This window comes from Cutaneotrichosporon oleaginosum (genome assembly GCF_008065305.1).
Source record: "Cutaneotrichosporon oleaginosum strain ATCC 20508 chromosome Unknown ATCC20508_contig05, whole genome shotgun sequence".
NCBI lineage: Eukaryota > Fungi > Basidiomycota > Tremellomycetes > Trichosporonales > Trichosporonaceae > Cutaneotrichosporon > Cutaneotrichosporon oleaginosum.
This window is the reverse complement of record NW_027072174.1, coordinates 1,556,708-1,582,017: the sequence shown is the minus strand read 5'-3', so window position 1 is coordinate 1,582,017 and position 25,310 is coordinate 1,556,708. Positions and strand designations below refer to the sequence as shown.

The 25,310-nt window shown below is 58.3% G+C and overlaps 10 protein-coding genes across 10 annotated transcripts; 6 read left to right on the top strand and 4 right to left on the bottom strand.

Moving 5' to 3' along the window:
- Positions 1-3,512: 3,512 nt before the first annotated feature.
- COLE_06156 (uncharacterized protein) lies at positions 3,513-5,507 on the top strand (the record flags this gene model as incomplete). Its single annotated transcript, XM_018424283.2, has 3 exons — positions 3,513-4,723; positions 4,758-5,301; positions 5,340-5,507. 3 exons carry the CDS (start codon positions 3,513-3,515, stop codon positions 5,505-5,507), a joined length of 1,923 nt encoding a protein of 640 aa, XP_018276003.1.
- Positions 5,508-9,700: 4,193 nt separating this feature from the next.
- COLE_06155 (uncharacterized protein) lies at positions 9,701-10,479 on the top strand (the record flags this gene model as incomplete). The annotated part of the gene is made up of 3 exons (XM_018424284.2): positions 9,701-9,846; positions 9,887-10,385; positions 10,435-10,479. The coding sequence occupies 3 exons, from the start codon at positions 9,701-9,703 to the stop codon at positions 10,477-10,479; spliced, it is 690 nt and encodes a 229-aa protein (XP_018276004.1).
- Positions 10,480-10,929: 450 nt separating this feature from the next.
- COLE_06154 (uncharacterized protein) lies at positions 10,930-12,532 on the top strand (the record flags this gene model as incomplete). The annotated part of the gene is made up of 7 exons (XM_018419837.2): positions 10,930-11,004; positions 11,039-11,094; positions 11,130-11,470; positions 11,504-11,568; positions 11,670-11,915; positions 11,958-12,273; positions 12,309-12,532. The coding sequence occupies 7 exons, from the start codon at positions 10,930-10,932 to the stop codon at positions 12,530-12,532; spliced, it is 1,323 nt and encodes a 440-aa protein (XP_018276005.1).
- Positions 12,533-13,174: 642 nt separating this feature from the next.
- Positions 13,175-13,399, bottom strand: COLE_06153 (uncharacterized protein; the record flags this gene model as incomplete). Its single annotated transcript, XM_018424285.2, has 1 exon — positions 13,175-13,399. The coding sequence occupies one exon, from the start codon at positions 13,397-13,399 to the stop codon at positions 13,175-13,177; it is 225 nt and encodes a 74-aa protein (XP_018276006.1).
- Positions 13,400-13,982: 583 nt separating this feature from the next.
- COLE_06152 (uncharacterized protein) lies at positions 13,983-16,983 on the top strand (the record flags this gene model as incomplete). Its single annotated transcript, XM_018423746.2, has 4 exons — positions 13,983-14,644; positions 14,698-16,415; positions 16,450-16,890; positions 16,925-16,983. The coding sequence occupies 4 exons, from the start codon at positions 13,983-13,985 to the stop codon at positions 16,981-16,983; spliced, it is 2,880 nt and encodes a 959-aa protein (XP_018277214.1).
- A 586-nt stretch (positions 16,984-17,569) lies between these two features.
- Positions 17,570-18,691, bottom strand: COLE_06151 (uncharacterized protein; the record flags this gene model as incomplete). Its single annotated transcript, XM_018423747.2, has 3 exons — positions 17,570-17,824; positions 18,169-18,364; positions 18,546-18,691. The coding sequence occupies 3 exons, from the start codon at positions 18,689-18,691 to the stop codon at positions 17,570-17,572; spliced, it is 597 nt and encodes a 198-aa protein (XP_018277215.1).
- Positions 18,692-18,839: 148 nt separating this feature from the next.
- Positions 18,840-19,370, top strand: COLE_06150 (uncharacterized protein; the record flags this gene model as incomplete). The annotated part of the gene is made up of 1 exon (XM_018423748.2): positions 18,840-19,370. The coding sequence occupies one exon, from the start codon at positions 18,840-18,842 to the stop codon at positions 19,368-19,370; it is 531 nt and encodes a 176-aa protein (XP_018277216.1).
- Positions 19,371-19,554: 184 nt separating this feature from the next.
- On the bottom strand, positions 19,555-21,002 carry COLE_06149 (uncharacterized protein; the record flags this gene model as incomplete). Its single annotated transcript, XM_018424852.1, has 3 exons — positions 19,555-19,664; positions 19,699-19,882; positions 19,935-21,002. 3 exons carry the CDS (start codon positions 21,000-21,002, stop codon positions 19,555-19,557), a joined length of 1,362 nt encoding a protein of 453 aa, XP_018277217.1.
- Positions 21,003-21,690: 688 nt separating this feature from the next.
- On the top strand, positions 21,691-22,814 carry COLE_06148 (uncharacterized protein; the record flags this gene model as incomplete). Its single annotated transcript, XM_018421470.2, has 2 exons — positions 21,691-22,168; positions 22,201-22,814. The coding sequence occupies 2 exons, from the start codon at positions 21,691-21,693 to the stop codon at positions 22,812-22,814; spliced, it is 1,092 nt and encodes a 363-aa protein (XP_018277218.1).
- A 309-nt stretch (positions 22,815-23,123) lies between these two features.
- Positions 23,124-24,483, bottom strand: COLE_06147 (uncharacterized protein; the record flags this gene model as incomplete). Its single annotated transcript, XM_018420458.1, has 4 exons — positions 23,124-23,408; positions 23,528-23,688; positions 23,744-23,997; positions 24,284-24,483. The coding sequence occupies 4 exons, from the start codon at positions 24,481-24,483 to the stop codon at positions 23,124-23,126; spliced, it is 900 nt and encodes a 299-aa protein (XP_018277219.1).
- Positions 24,484-25,310: the final 827 nt, after the last annotated feature.

Sequence of the window (25,310 nt, the reverse complement as noted above, 5' to 3'; positions counted from 1 at the left end):
ACGTGGATGGGTCTATCGCTTGGGGTGCGGCAATGGCGAGGTGGACCAGTAAGAGTTGAGCTATGCGGCCCAAGGGCCCCTCATGGTGGGGTCGGCGATGAGTCGGGTGCGCAGTGTGGGCGAGAGCAAACCCCATTGCAACAACGCGCCCTTCAGGTGCGCGCGGGCGCACCGAGGCACACAGATTGTGTTGCGGCTCGGCAATGCGAGTTCGTTGTCATTGGCTGTTGATGCCATTGCCGAATCACAACGAGGGGTCCCCGCCCAAAATTAATACGTGTCAAATAAATGTATGCCATTGCCGCTTCCTCCCCTGAGTTGGGAAGGAGGGGCGGACCCCCGAATGTCCCGATGACTTTTGGCCCTGTTGTCGAGTTCCGTTCCCAGCCATCCAACCAGCGGGCAGCACACTCGCACCCGCCAGCAGCGAGGACTGTCAAGTCGCGCGCCCGCACGCGCCCCAAGCTCGCCCACCCAAGCCACGTTGACTTCCCATGACATGACATACAGCCTATGACATTCTCCCCCGTTCTCCATCCTTCCTCCTCCGCCCTCCGCTTCCTCTTTCACTTCCTCTCTTTCTCTCATTCTCTCTCTCCACCTCTCCTCTCCTCACCACCTCCAACTCTCATCCAAAAATGTCTGTCATCAACAAGGTCGTCGCCCGTCAGGTAAGTTCTCCCTCCATCTCTCACCGACCTCCTTCGCCGTCTCTGCCACGTCCCAAGTCCTACGTCATTCGTCATTCCTCCAGCAACCGCGCAACTTCCCTCCAGGCCACCTCGCACCTCCCTCTCTCCCACGACCCATTGCTCTGCTAGTCGCTGACATTGCTTACAGATCTTTGACTCTCGTGATGAGTATCTACTTCAATGCATCCCGTCGGACCTCTCGGACCCATCCGAGAGCCGGGCGGGATGCGGTGCTCCCGGTTGCCTATTGACCGGGATCTTCCGATGAGGGCCCCCATGCTGACATTAGTCTCCTGTATTCCGTCGCCTTGCTTCCTCGCGCGCCGATTTCTTTGTTCCCTGTGATTGATCGCTCTACGCAACCCTACCGTTCAGGTTGACCTCTACACCGACAAGGGTGAGTACCTGCTCAGAACGTCCCCCGATGTTCCTCATTGGCCGCCACCGTCCTTAACCTTCGTCTCTCGGCTGACACTAGGCTTTTTCCACGCCGAGGTCCCTTCCGGCGCCTCCACTGGCGCTCACGAGGCCGTCGAGCTCCGTGACGGCGGCAAGGACTACGTTGGCAAGGGCGTCCTCAAGGCCGTCAAGAATGTCAACGAGATCATCGGCCCCGCCCTCGTCGAGTCCAAGCTCCCTGTCACTTCGCAGAAGGAGATCGACGACCTCATGATCAAGCTTGACGGCACCCCTAACAAGGGCAAGCTCGGCGCCAATGCTATCCTTGGTGTCTCCATGGCTGTTACCGAGGCCGGTGCTGCCGACACGGGCCTCCCCCTCTACGCCTACATTGCCTCGCTTGCAGGCGTCAAGGAGCCCTACATCCTCCCCTGCCCCTCGTTCAATGTCATCAACGGTGGCTCCCACGCGGGCAACGCCCTCGCCTTCCAGGAGTTCATGCTCCTCCCCACCGGCGCTTCGTCGTTCACCGAGGCCATGAAGATGGGCTCGGAGACTTACCACGTCCTCAAGAAGGTCATTGTGAAGAAGTACGGTATTGACGGTGAGTAATTTGCTACCGTGCGCCCCTGACGCCAGCTGTCAACGTCGGTGACGAGGGTGGCTTCGCCCCCAACGTCTCAGGCGCCGAGGAGTCCCTTGACCTCCTTACCGAGGCCATTGCCGCTGCTGGCTACACTGGCAAGATCCAGATCGGTCTTGACGTCGCTTCGTCCGAGTTCTTCAAGGATGGCAAGTACGACCTTGACTTCAAGAACCCCAACTCAGACTCTTCCAAGTGGCTCACGGGTGCTCAGCTCGCCGAGCTCTACCACGGTTACTGCGAGAAGTACGACATCTGCTCGATTGAGGACCCCTTCCACGAGGACGACTTCGAGGCTTGGGCCCACTACATGCAGACCGCCAAGATTCAGATCGTCGGCGATGACCTGCTCGTCACCAACCCTCTTCGCATCAAGACCGCCATTGAGAAGAAGGCCTGCAACGCTCTTCTCCTTAAGATCAACCAGATTGGCACCATCTCCGAGTCCATCCAGGCCGTCCAGCTCTCGCAGTCGAACGGCTGGGCCGTCATGACCTCGCACCGCTCGGGTGAGACCGAGTCGACCTTCATCGCCGACCTGTCGGTTGGTCTCCGCACTGGTGAGTCACAATCCAAGGCCTCTCTCTGTTGCCGTTTTGATCCCGTGTGCGATTATGTGAATCGGTGCCTGAGACTGGTTCCGTTCTCATTTTCACCTCCACCTCCACCTCCACCTCCACCTCCCTCCACCACGCCCCACCTCTTCCTTCTTGCTACCCAACACATCCTTCTCGTCATCTTTCAGCACGATGCTAACCCGCAAAGGCGAAGCGAAATGTGGGGCTCCGGCCAGGTCAGAGCGTCTGGCTAAGTACAACCAGCTTCTTCGCATTGAGGAGCAGCTCGGCGAGGCCGCCATTTACGCCGGCGGCAAAGGCCTCTCGAAGGGTGTCGAGGCCCCCGCTCTCCACTCGGAGTGAACAGTCTCTGTGTTGTAGCAGTGACGAGCGAGCGGAAATGCAATGTGCGGAGAAGCGAAACACTGCGCGCACGTGGAAGTGACCCTCGGTGTGGGTGTACCACTTTAACGGCGTTCAGGAGGCGGGATTCAAAGGTAACAATGTGGCAGCGATCCAGATGGAGAGCGGAATCAAGGGAAGGACTTTGGACGCGTGTGTCCATACCGTCAGTGTCCTTATCACGCTAATGAATAACACGTCTCCTTTCGGGGCTGCGTGCTAATGCGACCAGCCAACCATCCTAACTGCTTTCCTCTTTGTCATTCGTTCTCACATTCGCCCGTTCAACCCTACTCCACTTGTATCCATCAGCTCCGCAACCCCTTCCCGACTCCCCCATCTATTGGCCTTCCGCTTGATATTGGTGCCAGCGTCAGTCTAAAGTGTCGGTGTTCGTCGCTGGCCGGAGTGTGGTTCCGACTCTTGTAATCACCTTCCCCCACTCGCTTTGCCGGAATCATGCCAACTCACTCGCGCCGGCTCTCCCTCAAAGAGACAGAGCAGCTTGTCTTATCCGCGATGGCGGATACATCATGGCTGTGCCCTCGGCAACGCTGCCAGTTCCTGGTCACCGCGCTGTTGGTCCATTACGGCGTTTGTAACCCCTCACGCGTGGTCGCTCAGCGTGGGGCAGAGGCGCGCGTTTCCCCCCTCAAGTGGTCTGTAAGTACAAACTACTAGTTCTTCTCACGCTTGCAGGAGTTCTCGTTTCGACTGGTCGATGCCACCGCCGACTGTCCTCTTGAGATCTCGCTCGGGAAGTCCCGCCTTCCCTCCACTGGTACCATCGCGCTGGACTTTCCTTCGAACCCGAACTGCATGGACCCGCGCTACCCCCTCCTCGCTATGGCTCTGGAGGATGGCGTGTTCCAAGACTACACTTGTCTTGGTCAACTCATTGACCATGCTTCGTCGCTTGCCCTGGGCACATCGCAGCATGTCACCTTAGCCTCTACCTCCTATCTGTTACGTGATATCAAGCCCAACGCCTCCGGTTTGCAATCCCCATCGGATGCGCCGCTCTCGCATGCGCGGAGCATCTCCAAACTGCGCTCCCTTGCACGGACGATCGGCGTCAACGATGAGATCGGCTGGGCTAGTCTCCAGCGCGTCAATGTGAAATCAACGACAACAACCACTGTGGCCCTTGCCCCTCGCAAGATCTCCAACGAGGGCATTAGCCGTATCAACACGCACCCGAAGGTGGCCCAAATGTTCGCCCAGCGCCAATGTATCCTTGAGCAGATCAAGGAGGTCGATCCTACAGCTGGGCGGACAGAGGCCACTGCTCAACTGTACTCGGAATACGACAAACTCGGCCGCGCATCGAACAACTTTCGCGAGAAACTCCGCCGTGAGCAGCTCGCACGCGAGGCCTCAACCATGTCTCCGGTGGCTACGCCGGCGTCGTTCTCGACATCCTCCTCGTCTCGTTACGCGCCGGTCACTACCCCGATCGCAACTCTGACGGTTCCTTTAGGAAAGCATCTTGATCCTCGAGGTGTCGAACTCGCATCAGCAGCGCTCAAGATCGAGCCATCCGTCACCGTCGTCGCGTGTCCCTCGCCTGCCCAGCTGGTGGCGGCGTCCTCGTCCGCGGTGCCCCAGATTGCCGACCTCGTGGACCTGCACGGCCGCGCATCCAGCCGGCACGCATACGCGGTGACCGACCGTTGCCCCTTTTGTGATGAGGACCTCGCTGCCGAGCTGCCGACGGCTCGTTCTCGTCACATTCATGGCTGCCATGGTCGAGACTTGGGCAAACAGTACGCCGCGGCCTCCTACGCCATTCACTCGTCGTGCCCAATCGATGGCTGCAAAGACCCCATCCAGACCGCTGCCAACATGCCAAAACACCTAACTAAGCATGTACACCAGACATGCAAGGTTCGCACCGCCCGAGGGGTCTGCGGTGCCGAAACATCGCGGACCACAGAGGCTGTTCATCGAGAGTTTGCGCACGGCCTACTAGCATCGACTGGGGCATATCCCCCTAGCTGCTTGCAGTTTTGCGAGCTGTGCGAAACTTGGTCAGTACGACCCGATTCCCTTGGCTGACCACAGGCTGCTGGGCACTAAGACAATTGTCGACCACAACATGGGGCACATTGAGGAAATTGCGCACCTCACTAGCGACACACCCCGTCTGCTCGGCTATGACCCGCAAGAGATGTCAGCCCAACTTTCGCCCTCATTCTGTCCCATCTGCTTATTCTCCCCCGACCTCCCTCCCGAGACGAGGGTCTACAAGACCATCGATCGACCGAAGCAGTGCGCGCACATCGTCAGCCATCTTTGCGCACTGAATCCAAAAGATCTCCACCGTTGTGCATATCCTGCGTGTGAGGGCACGATGACCCTCACGGCTCTGGCGGAGCATTACATGAGCTTCCATGGGCACCGTCTCAATGGCGGCCGAGGCACTCAGGTTAAAACCATCGACGGCGACTTGAACAACCTGAAAGGGTACAAACCAACTACTCCTCCCGCGGGGCAATGCAACCAACCATACGACAAGTGGACAGTCAAGGCCCTTCGAGAGGCTTGCCAAGCAAGGAACACACCAGGCGGCGTTCGGGGCACAAAAGCCCAACTCGTCGGTCGTCTCGTGAGATGTGACCCTGGTGTCGTCGAGCTGACAACCAGGTTGCCCAAGACAATTTCTCGGAGGGAAATGATGTAGACCCGCGTGGCGCACCTCCCGAGGAGAGTTATAGCGCGCAAAAGCGCGGCGTCGAGGACGCTGAGCCCAGTGACCCTCGTAAGCGTTCACGCAGCGGGAAGGAGAGGGTCACTGAGAGTAACGACGAGTAGAGGCGCCAGTGGCAGTCAAGGAGTTCTCAAAACAATGTAGGCAGAGTCGTAGCAAGGTGCGCGAAGTTATAGCAAGGTTCACAGAGCTGTAGCGAAGTCCACGAGATGTTTCCTGTATTTGACAGACCTCGAGATGGAACGCTCACTGACGAGCTGGAAGAGACCCTGGCCGTATTCACAGGCAACGGTCGGACCAGTACAAAGCGAATCAGTTCTAGGATCTATCCAATAATCGGACACTTCGAACGAATAACTGTGCACAAAGCGCACTTGCCTCACTGGGGTAGCAATGCCGGGATGGTGACTTCGGACGTTCGAACGAAGTCTCGCCCTGTTATCGTCCGGCAGAGTGCATGACGATAAATACAGGAGACCGCGGACGAAGTCTCAAACGAGTGTATTGATTGGGCTATAAGGCTAGTGGACCAAGACGGCAGGCCCTTGCGGCCGGCGTCGACGCGCGCCCGCCGAGGTAGGTGTAATCTTGGGAAGCCTGTTGCGTGCGCTGGGATCGATAAGGGGTCTCAAAGGACCCACGTGGGCTATAGTCACCGGCCCGGTCCGGCCCGGATATCAGTTTGTTTATCGCGACTGACTTTTCGTATGGGCGGCGAGGGCCACATGGCGTGTCTCTCCAAGAGCCCAAGAGAAGACATTTAGACATATAGACATGTCCTTGGCTGCAAGGCTGGTATCGATATCCTTCCCCGGCGCTCCCATTTTCACTCAAATTTTCTTCGCTACCAGCTGAACCTCGTGTTGCCATGCAATGGACGCTAGGGCTATCAACCCTTTGCATTCGTTTGGTTCCTCGCGTGCTCCTTCCACCATCCCACTTCCCTTTGCATTCGTTTGGTTCCTCGCGTGCTCCTTCCACCATCCAACTCCCCTGCCCGTGTTTGTACTTGACCTTCTTCCATCTCTCCATCTCCCCATCTCTCCATCTCTCTTTCCGATCCATCTTTCCATCTCTCCAATTCTCCACCTTGCATCTCTCATTCCCGTCTCCATTCTACCTCCATTCTATCTTCATCCTGCCTCCATCCTATCGTCATCCTAACTCCAACCAACCTCCATCCCTCCTCCATCCTATCGTCATCCTAACTCCAACCAACCTCCATCCCTCCTCCATCCTATCGTCATCTTAACTCCAACCCACCTCCATCCCTCCTCCATCCTACCTCCATCCCTCCTCCATCCTACCTCCATCCTACCTCCATCCTACCTCCATCCTACCTCTGTCCTACCTCCGTCCCACCTCCGTCCCACCTCCTTCCTACTTACTTCCCTCTCAATCTTCTCCCCATCTCCAGCCATTGCGCATCTGAGGTTACACTCCTCTCCAGGTTGCGGGCCCGGTTGGCTGTTTGCTATTCAGCAGCGGGCGGAGGGCGGTTCCGCCTTCCCTTGTCACTGGTGGCCGCACATCGCAGACCTAGCCATTGCTTTACACCTCCTTGCCGGCTCTACTCTCAACCCTTTCAACCCACCCCGCACCTCGCTCCCCTTACCCCCAAACAATGCCGGCCGTGCCAGTCCTCGACGCGACCCGTGTCGCTGCCGACAAAGACCGCCTTTCGGAGCGCATCCGACAAAAGGCAGCCGCTAAGGGCGTTTCTGCTGCAAGCATCGCTGATTACCGCGCCCAGAACGATGGCAAGCATCATTTGCTCCCCATCGGCCCCCTTACCCAGCTCAGTCACAACGAGAATCTCACGTGGTTGGAGGAGTATCTGAAACTCGCAGGGCTGGGGACACATCTTTTGCAGCGCGGCGCGCGGCCGCTCACATGTGACGAGTGGAAATCCGCAATCCACTACTGTACCTCTGTCCGGACGGGCCAGGGTCGGATTAATCATTCGCTGTCCAAGTTCAGTGTCCAAGGCCGCGTGGCCATCATGATCTCGGCCTACCAGCGAGCCACAGACAATTGGTTTACCTCATCACTTCGCAAGCAGATTACCGCCGTAAGTCGCTTGCCGTTGCGAGGTGCGCTTGCTCACCAGGCAGTATGTCGCTACCGACCTTGTCGAACAGCTCAACCTCCACACCGAGATGATGCCCAAGCCCACGGCGTCAACCCGGGACGTCAAGCGCTTCGTCCAGGCGGCTTACGAATCGTCATTCCCTTGGGAATGTGCACGGGAGCGCAATCAATTCATTTTCCAGTTTCTGACCGTGAACTACGGCGTGTGTCGACCTGGAGAAGTGGTGGCCAACAATGGCTACCTCAATATTGACGGTGACGCACTCAAGTGGAAAGTGAGTACCAGAAGAGGGAGAGGGCAAGAAGGAAGGGAATAAAACGGGGGGAGTCAGGATTACAGCTGACCACACAGGATGCTGAGCACTACTTGACGTTGGGCGCCGACAATAAGATCGAGTATTGTGTCTTGTGGACCTCTCGGCTGTTAAAAGGTTCCCGCTATGACGACTCTGTCTTGTGGGTGTTTTTGCCGGTGCTCTCCATCCCAATCATTCCATCACTGACACACGTTCAGCAAGGGATTTGTTGTAAGCGAGCTCAGCGCAGGCGTCATCGGGTACGACTTGTCCGAAGTCACGCTTGCGCTGGCTCTGGACGACAAGATTTTTGTCGACTTCGAATCCGTGCTTCAAATGGAGGCCATTCCCCCGTCTGCCATTGCCAAGTGCGGCGGTAGGTTCCCCATGAGGTTGCGACCAGAAGTCCGCGAGCAGCCCGTCAGTCGCACTCTGGTCCATTCGTCGACTGGCATGATCGAGGTCCACCCGACCAAGCCGTTCACATATCGCCAATCCGACACTACCCTTAAAAATATCGGTCGCGCAGCTGGGTACTATGGCAAGGGTGGCCGAGTCCATTGGGGCGCCTTCCGTCGCCTCGCCATTGATCTTCTCCAAGATCCAACAATCGCTCGGTGCCATAGCAAGTCAACAGCGGGCCACACTCACAATTCCTCTGCCGCGGAACGGTCCTACGTTTCTCGAACTACCCCCGTCGATATCGCCGGCAAGATCTCTGGGTCGACTGAGCGAGCTGACGCGGCCGCTGCAATCCGCGGTCTCCAGTACATGGAGGACGCTCCAACAACACTATCGCGAGCCGGTCGCCTCAAGGTCAACTCTGACCCAAAGCTAATCGAGCTCGTTGACAAGACGGCACACCTCCGCAAGGAGATTCTCCAACAAAATACATTCATCTACGAGGCTGCGGGCACGGATCTTCACTTACGATACGAACAGTTATGTAAGAGTGTCCAACGCCTCCGAGAGTCTCTGTACAAGAAGGAACTCCAACTCGAGGTGGGCGCCATGATGGACCGTGTTTGTGACGAAGCGTTTGCCGAAGCACGAACGGCTACTGTAAGTCTTGTTCTTGGCCCACAAGAATTGTGCCAGCGTTTCTACCGGGGCTGACATTGTACAGGGAGCCAGAATCAAAGCGGCGGCGGTCTCTGATGTTGACGCAGAATTCTCGCGTGAGCCTGATGCCGAGGAAGAGCACGACCTCAATCAGGCCGACTACAATGTCTATGTTCCCTTACCCGACTGGGAACCTGACCACCGAGCTCAAGCCCTGGCCAAGCTCGCACTCGGGTGTGTCCCGACATATTCGCAGCGACTTGAGTGCAAGATGCTCTACGACGAGCTCTTCACCAAATCGACCCTGTCACGGGCAGCCCGAGTGGAGCAACTCCGGACTGTGTGTCCGCCTACCCGCGCACAGTCCAGGTACCCAGGGGAAGGACCAGTCAATGGTGCCTGTCCAGTGTGCCACGAAATGCTGCAGATGCCTGATCCTTACAAGCAGGCTGATCATGTCCATTCGTGCCACCGAAAGCAGATTGGCACCAAGCTGCTGGACGCCTTCCAGTCACTTGTTGACCTCACGGCATCTTGTCCGCTTCGAGACTGCCCCACATCAGGATTCGCAAGCGGACAAGCATTAGCCCTGCACCTCGCGCAGCACCGCTCCACATCGGGGCGGTGCAATATCACTGTCGGATATGGCACATGCGGGAAGGCGCCGTCAGACATGGTGCGGCATCTGGAGCTTGAGCATGGCCTGATCGCGACAACTTCGCCATCCGCCCCCAGCAGCGTCACATACTGCAAGCTGTGCAACGTCTGGTGATTGATGTCCTGCTTGCGTGGCTGACTGTTGCAGGGTGGCTGGCGAACAAAACATCTTCCTTCATTTCGCGCCTCATATGGCGCAGTATGCGATGAACGTGGCCGACGATCCAAGTTATCTCGGCCATGATCGACACTCGCCAGATGACGGTGCCACCCGCCCCATTGGCTGTCCTTTCTGCCTTTTCGACAGCACCAAATCGTTCTGGGAGCGCAATTTCGAGTACGCAATCATTAACGGAGATTGTATGCTAAGCGTTTAGGTTCGCCCAGCGCGGTGCCCAGTTGAGGCACATTGCGACGCACATTGCTGCCCTTTCGAACGACGGCAGCACTCACAATTGCCCCTTCCCCGCATGTGAAGGCATCTCTCTCGATCGCGAGGCCCTGGCCTGCCACCTGCAGAATTTTCACGCATTGCGGGTGGCCTCGAGTCTCAAGCGGCGCCTGGAGCTGGACGACAAGCCTGATCCGCCTGTGACCAAGCGCAGGGTTGACCACGCCCCTAACACACCGCCGCTGCCGATGCCACCGCCGCCGACCACAAAGATGCCACCGCCGCCGACCACAACATCCTCTCCGACAACATCACAGCAGCTCGACGCGCTGGAGGTACAGACGGTCACCCCCGACATCCCACTCGTGGCAGAGCCCAAGCTGCCGCCGTATAGCGAGATGAAGGGGTCTCAACTCAAGGCACTGTGTCGCAGTCGCAACCTCAGCATCCGTGGCGCAAACGCCGTGCTAGCCCAGCGTCTCCGTGTAAGCACATTCAGAAGCGGGTGCTTCACGTGGCTGATACAGTGGGCAGGAGTACGACTTTACCCAGACCCCCGGACCCAGGAGCGGAGGGTAGAACGGCATCACTCATGGATTATGATAAGGTAGAGTGGCCGACCAGATGAAACAGGCCCCTTAGAGATGTTATACAGTACACGCAAATACAATTGTATTTACGGGCAGACCAGGCAGACGATGAGAGTACCCGCGATACATCAAAGATCGAGAGGAACCAGAAGTCTTCTGTCGACCGCGCCTGATTTGTGACAGTGACCAACGAGAGCCGTGAAACGATACACGATTCATACTGGAGCGGGATTCACGTGAGTGGTTGTGGATTTGATTCCGTTAAATGACGCGTCAGGTCGCGTCAGGTCGGCCCGCCCCGGCAGCACGCGTCGCTCAGAGATCAGAAATCATGTCATCATGCACTTCGTACCAGCGCCTGGGCATAGAACATACTTTGTCTTGTCTCCCAATTCCCCGGCATATCTCACGATCAGCTGTCGAAGAACTCGTTTGCAACATGACAACAAGCGCAGAATTACGTGACAAGGCATCCATTTGGTTGTCTCAGACCCTCACCACAGACCAGCGGCCGGTAATCTCAGCTGGCGATTTGAAGCTGACCGCAGGTGACATACCGCGAGCTGGCGCGTGAACTGCGTGTCCACGTCCACACAGCGAAGAAGTGGGTGCCATCATTCCAACGCCCTCTGACTTAAGCCTGCTGAGCGAATACATCTCGTCGCATGACGCTGTGCCAACCTTCCTCGTGACCGGCCTGCTGCTGGCTCACTCAACCCTGGGGCAAACCCAGACAACCCTCAGTCAAGAGGCGCCACCGACACAGAGTCTCGCGCATCTTTCCGCGACGCAAAAGGTTCGCATCGTGAACATGGACGAGCAGAGCGACGATGGCAATTCAGAGGCGGGCGCGGACGAGATCGAAGAGTTGGAGGAGGGTGCTGTCGCGATCGAGGAGGACGCCGAGTCGCAGCAGAAACGTCTCGGGGAAGGAGTCGCACGCTGGGGTGTCGTACTAGTGGGCCAAGATCAGCTAGATGGTAAGACTTGTGGCGGGGTGAAGCTGACGGAAGAAAAGCGTCAACTGTTTGAGTCAGCTACGGTGCATGTCTACGCTGTGGCGCCAACTCCTATAAAGGTAAGCTGGAGAGGAGTCTGAGGAGAGACTGGACCAGAGAGCTGTCAGTTCGTCTGAAGATCACTTGGCTGAGCGGAAAGATCACTATCGCTAACAATCAGGACCCAGCGGTGCTTCTGAGTTCCGCATTTGGTCTGCGCGAGAGAAGTGACTACCTTCAGCCATCACTGGGCTCCATTATTGGCGAGACACTCGTGCATGCGAAGGCAGCCAAATCGTCGGCCAAGCAGGCCGATCCGAAACTGGAGCCGGGCATGGGAGAGAAGTCGGAGAGGAAGGAGGTGGCCAAGCCGGGGCAGACAACAGAGGTGGCCAAACCCACTGTCAAGAAGGAGGTGACACCACCGGTAATTCGGCGACGCCAGCCCTCTCCACTCGCTGACACGCAGAGGCAAAAGCCTTCGGGATCCCGGAGCAAGCGCCGTGTCATTGCTTCGGACAGCGAAGAGGAAGAACCGATCGAAGCCTCGGAACCACGAAAGGCCCCGCTGCAGCAAACATCGTCGATGGTGCGTGCGGACGATCAGGCCGCGATGGAGGCAATGATGGCCATGGATGTAGACCTCGACGAGGAGAGTGAAGTTACTCAGTCGGCGCCGACGACTGTCGCCGAGCCCGACAAGGCCTGTCGTGATGAGAGCAAGAAGAGGAAACGTCGTCGAGTCAAGAAGTCGCGGACGACGAAAGACGCCAAAGGGTATATGGGTAAGGTTGCTGCTCGAAACCCAGCTGATCGGCAGTCACCACAGACTACTGGACTGAAGAGTCATGCTCGGGCACCGAAACAGATACAGAGAGTTCGTCCAAAACAGCTGCTCCTCCAAAGGCGGCTCCCCGCAAGAGTACGGAGCCATCGCGTACCAGTTCAAGCACTTCGGCTGCAGGGTCGGGCCGGCCCAAGGCTCCGTCTAAGAAGGTTTCGATGGGTCAGAGCACTTTGGCAGGCTTCTTCAAGAAAAAGTAGAGAGCCTACTTACGACTGCATGCGTGGAGGCGTGCATGACGCGCCCCAAAGTGTGTAATCGTCTCGCCGCGTCTGGATGGCATGGATGATGTACCCCTACCCTGCTGCAGCATTGCAGTGCATATGGGGTTGCATGTCCGCGCGCGTTTTGGGATATTGAGGCGGTGTTAATAATGGGCGGAGATCATATTGCGGTGCGAATGTGCCTGTCTCGCGCCTGGGAAGGATGCAACAGCGCGTGGCCGCGCGCGGAGGGACTTTTGAGATTTGCGACATGCCACACCGCTTTGAGCGCCGAAAGCCAAATCACGAGCCACGAGACGCAGACGAGGCAGGTCCGAACAAGACCCGCTCGAGGTCCCGAGGCTGCCGGGGGTTGGGCGACATGCGTGGCTGATCGTTTGGATCGACACGGGCGTTCGACGAGACTGGAGCTCTCTAAACCCCCTGCGCCTCTTAATTCCAGGCTCAGCCACAGCTCACCGCAGCCGAACAAGCCTACTACTACTGTCGTAGGCTCGACAGTCACTTGCAGCAGGTGAGTCGTGCCCATGCAAGTTGGTCGAGTGAATGAGAAATGCATGTAACCATACTGTTGTGAGGTGGAGATGCTGGGCAACTGGGAAAGAAAGGCTTGGAGATCTAGGCAGAGAGAGAGAAGCGGAGCAAGATGTGGTGCAGCATTGGAGGGTGGGTGATGATTTCGAGGAGGCCGAGGAGGGGAGGTACATGAGCGGAGGTTGGGGACGAGGCTGGACGAGGGCGCGTCACAGTTGAAAGTCCGAGGCATGCAAGGGCCCAGGGGCTCGAGGTGAACTGCCTTGAGCAGCTGATGCAGCTGAGTTGCCTTTCGGGCGTGCAGGACATGCAGGACAGCTGGACAAGCTGGATAAGCTGGGGAGCGGGAGCTGGACGCTGGCCGTGGATCGTGAACCGACTGAGCCCCGTGATGGCCGCGACCCGCGCAATCTTGAGAGTAGCTCCCAGCACTCCCAACTGCTGGCATTCACGGCCTCCACCCGCCACCCCCCCTTCGGGCCCCTCGACGCCCTCCGCTCCTCGCCTGCCCTCCACTCTGCCTGCCCCGCACAGCACTCCAGCCAGTGCCCCTAGCCCTCCCCATCCCCCCCCCCCGCTTCACCGCCCCTCATTAACCTCGACTTGCTGTACACTCACTCTGCCTTGTTGCTTCCACACCGTTACTCAACACCCTTCCTACGCGCTGCAACGCGCTGCACGCTCGTACGCCTGTACGCTCCGGCTCAGATCTTCTTGATCAACACTCGTGCGTCAATCGGCAAGGCGTTGCTCGGCTCGGCACCCTGGCACGCTCGCTCCTAGCTTCTCTCGCCCCTTCCCACAAGTTGCTGGCGGTGCACGCACCACATCCTTCCTCTCTCTGACGCCCTCTTGGCCTTCTCCGGCATCTCATCCCTTTTAATACTTCATCATGGACATTGGCGACGTCTATCGCGCACCTCCCCAAGGTCAAGTCCCCCGCCGCCGCGACCCATACGACGCTGGCCATCCCGCTCCTCCGCCCCCCGTCCCTCCCAACCTCCGCATGGACCGCAACAACGTCACGCCCTCGCCGGGCCCATATCCCAACTATCCTCCCTCGTCGAGCGCGCATGAGAACCCCTTTCAGCACCCAAGCGATCATGGCAATGACTGGGGTCAAGCTCCTCCGGTTCCACCCCCACCCCAGCCCTACGCGCAGCTAGGTCGCACCGACAGCAGCCAGAGCTACCAGACCCCGTACATGGCCGACAACAGGCTCACGTCGCCGCCGCCACTGTTCCCCGCGCCGAGCGCCTCACCCGGCTTCTCTCAGTCGGGTCCTTATGGTCACCCACTCGACGATGATACCAACGATGCTCAGCCCCTACTCCACCACGCGCAGCCGCACCCCGCCTTCAACATTCAGCCCATGCCACCTCGGCCTCAGGCTCCATACGACCCGCCTATCCAGGGGAGTGCCGGAGGCCGAGTGCACTTTGACGACCCATACCAGACCCAAGGGGTCAACGATGAGCAGGAGCGGAACAATGTTCACTACGGTGCGCCGCCCGCACGCGTCCTTCGCCGCAACCGCACGCAGAAGCGCGTCCAGTGAGTAGATGTTTGATACACAGCGATCGCTTGGATCACTAACGCACGCACAGGCTCTTCCGTGGCCACCTTGTCCTCGACGTTGATGTGCCCTCGATGCTCATGGACCAGAGCGCCATCAAGGAGGGCAACGAGTTCACGAAGATGCGTTACACGGCCGTGACCTGCAATCCAGACGAGTTCGTGCTGGACAAGTACACGCTCCGCCAGCGGCTATACGAGCAGCCCCGCAAGACTGAGCTCTTCATCGTCGTCACCATGTACAATGAGGACGACGTGCTCTTCTGCCGCACCATGCGCGGTGTCATGCAGAATGTGGCGCACCTTTGTTCGCGCTCCCGCTCCAAGACCTGGGGCAAGGACGGGTGGAAGAAGGTCGTCGTCTGCATCGTGTCGGACGGCCGCATGAAGATCAACAAGCGCACCCAGTCGGTGCTTGCCGCGCTCGGTGTGTACCAGGATGGCGTCGCCAAGAATGTTGTCAACAACAAGCCCGTCACAGCGCATCTGTACGAGTACACGACTCAGTTGTGGATCGACTCCAAGGGCCGTGTCGGGCCTGGCGGCGACAACGCTGTCCCCGTCCAACTGATTTTCTGCCTCAAGGAGAAGAACCAGAAGAAGATCAACTCGCATCGCTGGTTCTTCAACGCGTTCGGCGACTGTCTGCGCCCCAACGTTTGTGTGCTGCTCGATGTCGGTACCCAGCCTGGTCCTGACTCCATCTATCACCTGTGGAAGGCGTTCGAGGTCAACCAGTCGATCGGAGGCGCGTGCGGAGAGATTGTCGCGCTCAAGGGCACTATGGGCAAGAACCTGTTGAACCCGCTCGTTGCCGCTCAGAACTTCGAGTACAAGATGTCCAACATCCTGGACAAGCCGCTGGAATCGGCGTTTGGCTACATCACCGTGCTTCCTGGTGCATTCTCGGCATATCGCTACATCGCGCTGCAGAATGACGACAATGGGGAAGGTCCTCTGGAGAAGTACTTCTACGGCGAGAAGATGCACGACGCAAACGCCGGCATCTTCAAGGCCAACATGTACCTGGCCGAGGACCGCATTCTCTGCTGGGAGCTTGTGTCCAAGCGCTCATCGCGCTGGACGCTCCACTACGTCAAGTCGGCGTACGCCATCACCGACGTGCCCGACACTGTGCCCGAGCTCGTCTCACAGCGTCGTCGCTGGCTGAACGGTTCGTTCTTCGCTGCGGTTCACTCGATCGCACACTTCCACTACCTCTACCGCTCCTCGCACTCGGTGATGCGCATGTTTTGGCTCCATGTCGAACTCATCTACCAGATCATCTCGAACGTGTTCGCCTGGTTTTCTCTCGGCAACTTCTACATCGCCTTCATTGTCCTGTCCAAGTCGATGGAGTATGCTGTCGACTTGGCGCCCAACGAGCCTGCGTTTGACGAGTTTGGCAACCGTAAGACAAACAAGGTCTTCGAGTACATCAACATCCCACTACAGTACGCCTACCTGGCGCTCCTTCTCCTCTGCTTCCTTCTCTCCCTTGGCAACCGTCCCGCCGGTTCCAAATGGGGCTACACCATCTCGATGATCGGCTTTGCCCTTATCACGGTGTACATGATTTTCGCAGCCGTGTGGCTCACGGTCGCTGGTGTCAATCAGATCAAAGAGGACGGTGCGACAGTTGGCGAGTTGGTCCAGAACCCAACCTTCCGCAACATCGTTTTGTCGCTGCTGGCCACGTACGGATTGTACATTGTCTCTTCGCTCATGGCGCTTGACCCGTGGCACTTGGGTACGTCTGGAGCATCGCACAGCGCTCACTCCAGTCACTTCGTTTGTGCAGTACCTTCTACTCGCGCCGTCGTACATTAACGTCTTGAACGTTTACGCCTTCTCGAACGTGCATGACGTCTCTTGGGGCACGAAGGGCTCGGACAAGGTGTCTGAAGACCTCGGTGTTGTCAAGTCGTCTGGCGGGGATGGCGAGGTAACGGTCGACATGTTCTCGGAGCAGAAGGACCTGAACGCCATCTATGCTGCTGAGTTGCAAGTGCTTGCGACTAAGCCACCAAAGGAGGAGGCAAAGGTCAACACGGAACAGCAACACGAGGACTACTACAAGAACTTCCGCACTAACGTTCTGCTTTCGTGGACGATGACCAATGCGGCCTTGGCCATCGTCATCCTGCGCGTTGGAGTCGACGGGCAGTTTGTCATTGCGCAGACTTACATGGCTGTGATGCTGTACACGGTTGCGGGCCTTGCTTGTGAGTTCAACTTAACAGTCATGGCTGACGTTAGTCTTCCGCTTCTTGGGTGCGATCGTCTACCTTGTTGTGCGGTTGTTCATGGGCGAGTGAGAGGGATAGAAAAGGCGGTCAAGTGCACTGGACCGCATAGGGCGCGCAGCGCGCAACCCGGGTTAGCGTGGTTCGTATCTGTGTTTTGACTTGGCGGCGCGTGGCGGTAGATTACTCGTGTGCATGCATGGAACTTGGTGTCTATCAGTCAAGCAAGTGTGCTGCCGATCTGTTGCAGCCCAGGTCCTATCACACTCGAGCGAGCGCACCATCAGGGTCCCACTCGGCTCTTCGCTGCCAGCGACATTCTTGTAGTGGCGCTTGCAATACTGTTCATACCAGTCATTGCGATGTTTGCGCGAACAGATATTAAAAGCGACCAGATGTATGTAATCAGGCCAGTCTCTGAGTGAATGTTCCAGTGGTGGTGGGGGTCCTCATGACAGCTGTTGGGGGCCTGCATGATGCGATCGCAGATGGAGAGGAAAGGAAGGGACATAGTACAGTTCGTATCAGCGGATCATGATCTGCCCTAAAGTCCTGCTACCTGCTGGGCAACACCACTGGCGTTGGTGTGTACCGCAAGATCAGCACGGGTTTTCAGAGTGTAATATGGCCATGCATCTGTCTGTCCTCCTCTCCCGCGTTAACCTCGCAGGCTCGCTCGCCACCTCGCAACCGACACGCGTGCTTGTAGCTTGATCCCGTCCCACACATCACGCCACCACGCGCGCACCCACGCCTCTTGCCGTGCACGTGTACCGATCTGCCAGTCGCGATAGAACTGGGTGAGGGCTGCCTCTCGCCGTGCCTCATCCTCGGCTGTTGGAGGATCAGACGCGGGCGGGAGGCGCGCCAGGCGCTCTTCGCGCTGCGCTTCGAAGTCGGCATTGTTCGCCGCCTGAAGTCAGCGAGTGAGCAGGCGAAGCACTGAGACGAGGAAGGCCGAGTGCGCGGAACCGCCCCGCTATCTAGACATAGGGGCACATGATAGTGCCTCCGCAGCAGAGGCGTAGCCGGCGTAGCTGGAATCATGCGCAGACCAGTGCTACAACCACATGTTCACCGTCCAGTGCCACATTGCGGCACAGCTGTGCCTCCTCGACGAGGTCTATCTGAGAGCAGCCGCGCAGCGTCCCCGCTACGTGCCGCATCCTCTTACCACCCCTTCTTATCCTTCCTTGCAATCTCCGCTACGTTTGCCGCTCCCCTCTGCGTGGTTTGGCTTCCGCTCTGAACACTCACCCAAAACCGGTGATTCGCCATATCCACACGCTCGCGGTGCATCGTGAAGGCCAGCTCGAGCTCATGCGCGCGCATCTGTGCAGCACTGCCGGCAGCCTCGGCGGGGAACTCGGCGGCTGAGTACGGCGAGTTGGAAGGGCGGCGCTTGCGTTTCGCTGCATAAAGGACAGGACGAATATTAGAGAGTGGGTCGGGACTGGATGTCAGCAAGGAGCGAGGAGCGAGGAGCGAGAAGCGGAGAAGGCGTAAAACGCGCGCGAGGTTGCACCCAAGCCGAGTAGTACTTGTGCTAGGAGGAAGCCTAGCTAGGATCTGCTGAAGCAGGCTCAACGAGGCAGAACGCTGCAGGCAATGATGAGTGATGAGGCTCAACGTACGGAGCAACGAGATCCGAGTCCCCGGTGTCGACAATTTGGCGGCGGCGCGATGCCGTCGATGTTGTCGATTCGCCGGCGGCCGAGGTCGAAGCCGAGGCCGTTGCGTACGCGCGGGCGAGCACGGCTGTCGTCTGCCTCCTGAGCATGGTGTGTGATCGGTCAACCAACCACTACCTGGACATTCGAACTGGCCACTTTATCGGGCGGAACCGTCAGCCACCGTGGGAGAGTGGAGATGTCATGACCGACATCAATCCACGCCTGTTTGTCTTGCGTCTTTACATCGACAGTACAATGGCCCTCTCAATACTTGCGCGCGGGCGGTCCCGCATTACAAGACTTGCTTCGGCTGCGCGCACACTTCATGCTACACATCCCGCCCTCACGCACTCGTCCCCAAACCCGGAGTCTCACGACCCCCTGCGGGTCTCGATTCCGACCGGTCACCTCGGCCTGCCAACGCCTCAGCCACCCCCGATCACAGACTTCGAATCGGCGCCGATATCACGCACCCTTTTGCGCCGCCTGCATGACCTGGCCGCGCTCAACCCGCCCCCGGAGGGGAGCGATGAGGAGGCTGCGCTCCAGCATGACCTCGGCGAGCTCGTAGGACTCATGGACCTCGTGCACGAGGTCGAGGTGCACGACGTCGAGACACTACTCTCCAGTACAGGAGATGTAGTGTTCGACAAACAGGCGGTCGAGGAGCGCGGAGAGGCGCGCTTGGATGCAGGAGAGGGCAGGAAGTTGCTGGAGTTTGCGTCGCGGCGCGTTGGTGATTTCTACGGGTACAAGACGACGATCAAAGGCGAGGATGAGGGATAAGCTAGCACCTCGGCCCCTGCGCCCCCCTTCCTACACTCTCCAACCTCTCAGCCCTCGCTGGCCGATAACGATGACAAAACTCGCACCTCCGTAGTCCTCAACTTTAGATCCACGATGCCATCAACGGCCACGGCTTCCACGCCTCTCCTACATCGCATATGCATACATCCCCATGCAGGGTATCCTAATTTACAAGCTTGTCCCAGAAACCGCGTGTCCCGTTGTTCGGCGGCGCTATCCGGTCCAAACTCTGAAGCGACATGATGAGATTGAATAGCTCGAGATTGCGGAACGCTGCTATCAGCTCACCCTCGATGCCCCAACTCACACTTCAGCACCGCCGGGCTGGTGGTCTCCCACATCTCCCTATGCGTCCCAGATGCGGCCTTGACACGCTTCGCCCAAGGACCTTGTGCGAAGAAAATCGCCTGCATCTCCGCGTGCGCGTTGTCGTAGCCATGAGCCCCTTTAATGTCCATGACTCCGTTGTGACTGTTCCTGTCGAATTCGTCCTGCCGTTAGCGACCAGGCCACGATTGATCGCCCAGGTTGGAAGCCACTCACATGGTCTGTGATAACCCATCCTAACTTCGGGACGAGGTACATTGGCGCGACGCGCGCACCGTAGCTGAAATGCCAGCGCTCTGGCATTGTCTCGTGTGTGAAGACGGAAAACGTTCCGTTCTCGGACGCCGTCTGCAGAATGTCGAGGTATTTGTGCACAGGTGACTGGTCACCGAACCGCAACCCGAGGGATGGCCAACCGTCCCGATGCTCCAGGTCCTTGAATCCTTCACCGAGAAGATCGTCGAGGAAGATTAGCCGCTCAGCACTTGTCGCCGCCATTCCGTGGTCCGAGACGACGATCAAGTCCACGAGGTTGGATAGGTTGCGCTCCGCCAAAGCATCTCTGAGCGCGCCAACAAAGTTGTCCACGCGCACCAGCGCGTCCTCTACGTCCTTGCTCTCTGGTCCGCCTGAGTGTCCTGCGACATCCACATCTGGGAGGTATGTTAGGATCAGGCTCGGTGCTTCATCGATCGGCTTGTCGAAGTACGAGAGGAGCTCCGGAAGCTTCTCAAGCGGCGCGGATTCTCGGAACTCGACCCAGAAACTGGGCGAGATTCCCTCGGCCGTCGTTGGTGGGCCGGGCCACATCATCTGCGCAGATCGCCGTCCGCCCCGCTCAGCCACACTCCACATAGGTTCGCCCCACCACCAGCGGGAATCCCAGGAGCTCTTATTGCGGCTGCTGAATTCTTCCTGTACGTCTGGGGCCCAGAAGTCGTTTGCGACGATACCGTGGCTCTCGGCGTACAGGCCGGTTAACATCGCCCAGTGATTCGGGAATGTAAGTGATGGGAAGATCGGCTGCATTGATCTTGCCCTCATCCCTTCCTTCCCCATCGCGAGAATGTTGGGAACAAGATCACGGCGCTCTAGGTAGTCGGGGCGAAAGCCGTCAATGGACAGCAGGATGGTGGTAGGGTGAAAGTCATGAGTGCCGTTTGAAAGGACTGCGAGGTCGTCGCCGTGAGGGAGTGATGGGAAGCGAACGAGGAGGGAGATTGTCACCAGCGCTGGCGGGAGTAGAAGCATGACAAACAGTGGGAGCGGAAGCTTGAACCCCATTATGGTGATCCAGCGATCGCGCAAACGCTTCCTCCGTCGAGGTGGTAGCGCGCCATGATACAGGAGCTCAGCCTCTTCTTCCTCGTCGCGCGGCGTCCATGGTTCTGGAGATGGGGTCCTCGTACGTAGACCACTCGCGTCTAGATGGGGGTATCTTGACGTGAGCGGGATTGGCCTGGAGCGCGGTGGCGGTTCTTCGTCGTCGAGTGCGGGCATGTTGATGAGATGGTGGAGGGAGGATTGAGAGTGGAGGGCGGAACGTGCAACATGGCCGGGCCGCGACGGCGAGGGTCCCAGTGCCTGATCCTCCGCTCGCCTCCCCTAACCGTCTCATCGTTCGCCTCGCGAGCTGCGACGAGCGTGTGCGTCACACTGTCACTCTCTCTCTCTCTGTCCTCCTCTTCTGTCTCTCTCTCCCTCTTCATTCCCATCCTCTTTCTTTCCCGAGTTTTCTCTCTCTCTCTCGATCAGTCGTCTACGCTCCACAAGACTAAGCCCCGAAAGCGACACAAGGATAGCTGGCCAACCTGTTACCTTCCGAGGTTACATCCAGTGGCGACCAGTCGATTACACACGGATACTTTCTCTCAACAACTGGCGTCGCAGGCCACTGCTCTTCCCGGTGCGACAGGCGCCGTGTTCCTTGTACACTCCTCCCCGCCTTTCTCGTCTCGTCACCCACTCCTCAATGCCAACGCGCCCACGCCTCACCGGCGCTCTGGCCCTCGTCGTGCTGCTGGCGCTTGCCGCGCCGGTCGTCGCATCGTCTGGCGACCGCCACCCATCCTTCAAACTCTGCACCTCGCTGTGCGAGGTCAAGCGGTGCGAGCCACATCATCCCCCGCTGCCCTGGCACTTGCGCGCATTGCTATGGACATGCGCCGATGACTGCGCGTACGTTTGCGGACACCGGCTTACCGATGAGGCCGACGCAGGCCGCGAGGCGTATCACCAGTTCTTCGGAAAGTGGGCCTTCCATCGCGTCTGGGGTATTCAGGAACCCATGTCGGTCGTCTTCTCGTTGGGCAATCTTGCGGTCAACTACCGCGGTCTGCTGAACGTGACGGAATACGTGCGTGACGACAACGGCCTGCATCCGTGGCTTGTCGTCGCCGCACTCGTGCAGATCAACACCTGGTTTTGGAGCACAATCTTTCACTCCCGAGGTTTGTCAGCACTGAGATCTCCGCTGATGCAGACCTTCCTCTGACGGAAAAGCTCGACTATTTCTCCGCCATGACTACCGTCGCGTTCATGCTATTGTACGCCGTCGTGCGTATCTTCGGGCTGCAGACACCGAAGAGCCGCAGCCCATACTGCTTCAAGGTCACCGCGGGCTTTGCCGTGATGGTGCTCTCGCACTTTATTTACGTGTCAAGCTTCGCACACTTTCCCTATGGGTACCACGTCGGCGTGGCGATGGTGCTAGGCCTCGTGTCCAACGCCCTCTGGATTATGTGGACGCTTTCGTTCTACATCCGCATCCCGCCGATCACGCTCGGTGGCAGAGTTCTCACCTGGCCGTATCCCTACCCACCAAGAAATCCGCAGCTGACTGCACGACCGAGCCAAGCCAATACACCTTCCGTTCTCGTCGTGCTTACCATGCTTGCCATGTCGCTCGAGATCCTCGATTTCGCCCCACTACGCCGCACGCTCGACGCGCACTCCCTTTGGCACCTTGCCACAATCCCACTGGGCGAAATGTGGTGGCGTTTCCTCATCAAGGACGCCAATGACCTCCAAGTTGCGCAGGGCGGCGGCCGCCTTCCATTGTCTTCAAACAGCGGAGTCAAGCAGGCTACAAATTAGTGATAGAACGTATCAGTAGAGCTGGGTGATGGTGACGGGATTATTGCAGCAGTGCATCCTTCTGTGCTCTAAGGGGGTATTGCCTAGGAAAGGTGCACGAGCCAACGGGTGCTAGGTAGGGATGATGATGTGATAAAATTGCTAAATGCAGACCCAAGATGCAGGCGAGGCCGCAGCCGAGCGCCGCTCCGTGGCATGGATGGAGAGAGGGGAGGCGGGGAGGGGAGGGGAAGTGGGCGGGAAGGCCGCCGCCGACACGGCTCGCCTGTGGCTCGCCGACTCTGCAGGGGCACGATTGCCCGGACCGCTTTAGTTGGTCTTCTTGACACCGTTGCCGTTGGCAGCGGCGGCAGCAGCGGCAGCGCGGGCGCCCTTCTTCTTGTAAGTCGCCTTGTAGAAGGCGATGAAGAGGAAGAGGTAAGAGGTGAGGAGACCACAGCCGAAGAGGGCAGCTCCCTCGCCGCCAGTGCAGTCCTTGACCCAGGGGAGATTGATGTTGTACTTGTAGAAAAAGTGGTTCGTGGTCGCGTAGTAGGTGATAAAGAGGTCGATCACGAACTGGGTGATCTGCATGGTGGTAAGGTACTTCTTCCACTGTGGGTCAGCGTAATTCGGCCAAGTCTCGCTTCGGTGCGAGATTGAGCAGATGCGGATCGCTTCCTCGCTTCTGGGGAAAGGCCAGGAGAGCAAGCGACCCACATGTGCGCACTCACCCAGATCTTGGCGCCACCGGCGGTCGCCCAGTAGTAGTAGTACATGATAACGTGGACGAGAAGGTTAATCGAGATCACGACCCACTGGACCGAAGTCGCGCCCTCAAGCTGGGTGAAGCAGAGAAGAGCAGTCGCCGAGTGGTGGAAGACGTGGAGGAAGGCTGGGGTCAGCCAGGACATCTGAGCCCTCCTAGGCGGCGAATTCGCTCGACTCACCAAGGGGCTTCTTCTTGAGGAAAAGGAAGACGGTGTCGATGAGCTCAATGTACTTGAAGTAGTAGTTGATCATGTAGTAGGTGACGGCGGTGGGGGTGAAGGCACCGGGGTGGCAGATCGAGTAGTAGAAGCCGCGGCTAAAGTAGAACGCCGCGACCTCCTCCATGAGGAGGACAAGGAGGATGAGAGAGCCGCCAGAGAGGAACGCGTTGTGGATGCGGAAGAGCGTCCTAAGCTTGAAAGGCTCGCGGTTGCTGCGTGTCAGTCGTAGATCAGCGGGATTTAAGCCATGGGTCAGCCGCTCCATCTCTCCTCGTTTCTGAGACGCAGTGGGGCGCAGGTTCTGCACGCGTCAAGCTAAAACGCGGCTGCCCCGAAAAAAGATGCGCGTGCCAGCGCGTGTCTTTGTGCATCTTGAGAACCGACAACGTCGGCCCAAAAGCTACGCCACGCTGCACTCCGCGCGGCCACGCCACGTCAAAATACCAGTTTGAGCGGAGTACGCCGTGGACTGATTTGGCACGAGCATTTATCACTCACCGCATGAGCTCACGGCCACCGAAGATGACGACGAGATAGGTGATGAGGGCAATGATGACCTCCTTCTGGAGGGAGAGGGGGCTCTTGCCGGGGATCCACTCCACGTATTCCTTGGGCGGGTAGGGAAGGTTGGCGGAGGACCAGAGGGCCTTGAGAGTGGTGATGAGAGGGCCCTGGCCCTGCTTCCAGATGGCGACCATGGTAGCAAGTGTAACGGGACGTAGAAGGAGGAAGTGGAGGGGGGAGGGGAGAGGCGAGTTGTGCAGAGCGCGAGTTGGAGGGTTGGGTCTGTGATCTGCGGAGCCGCGAGTAGCGAGCAGCAAGGCGAAGATTGAAGTAGAAAGGAAAATGGGGGTGGAATGAAGGCGGTAGGTAAACTAGTTGAGGATTAGATGACTATATCACCAGAGTCGAAGAGAGAGAGAGAGAGAGAGAGAGAGAGAGCAGAGAGAGATGGCGATGGCGAGGAAGAGAGATTGAGGAGCGAGAGAGAGTGAAAGAATGGAATGAACCAGTAATAGTAGTGGTTGAATGAAAGGTACCGAGGTAAATGTTGGATGGATGTGGGGGTGGGGCGGGCGGTCAGCGCGGGCGGGGAGTCGTGGCCGCGTCTCGGGCTAGGTGCATGGGTCAAACCCGTTGGGTGAGGCGAGTGAGGCGCCGAGGCGGAGCGTGAAAGGAGAGTGCGGAGAGTGCAAAGCGCATGCAAGCGATGAAGGCGCGTGGTGCGCGTGGCGCGTGGGTGTGGGCTGTGGGGACTGTACGTGGGCAGAGGCAGGGCAGGTGCCCGCTCCATCCGTGGACGTGTCCCGAATTTTCGCATTGACCTCATGTACCTACCTGGATATCCTGCCGTTTGTCCTGATCAACCTGAGTCTCCAGTCTGTGAGCCAAACCAAGCATAGACCCGCTTCAGGAGCCGCTATGACTCGGGAGAGAAGACCGGTGGCATATGTGGGCCGACATGCAGACGTAGGCCGCGCCCCGTGGCCGTGGCTTTGAACGGATCACGCCCCCCATCTCACTA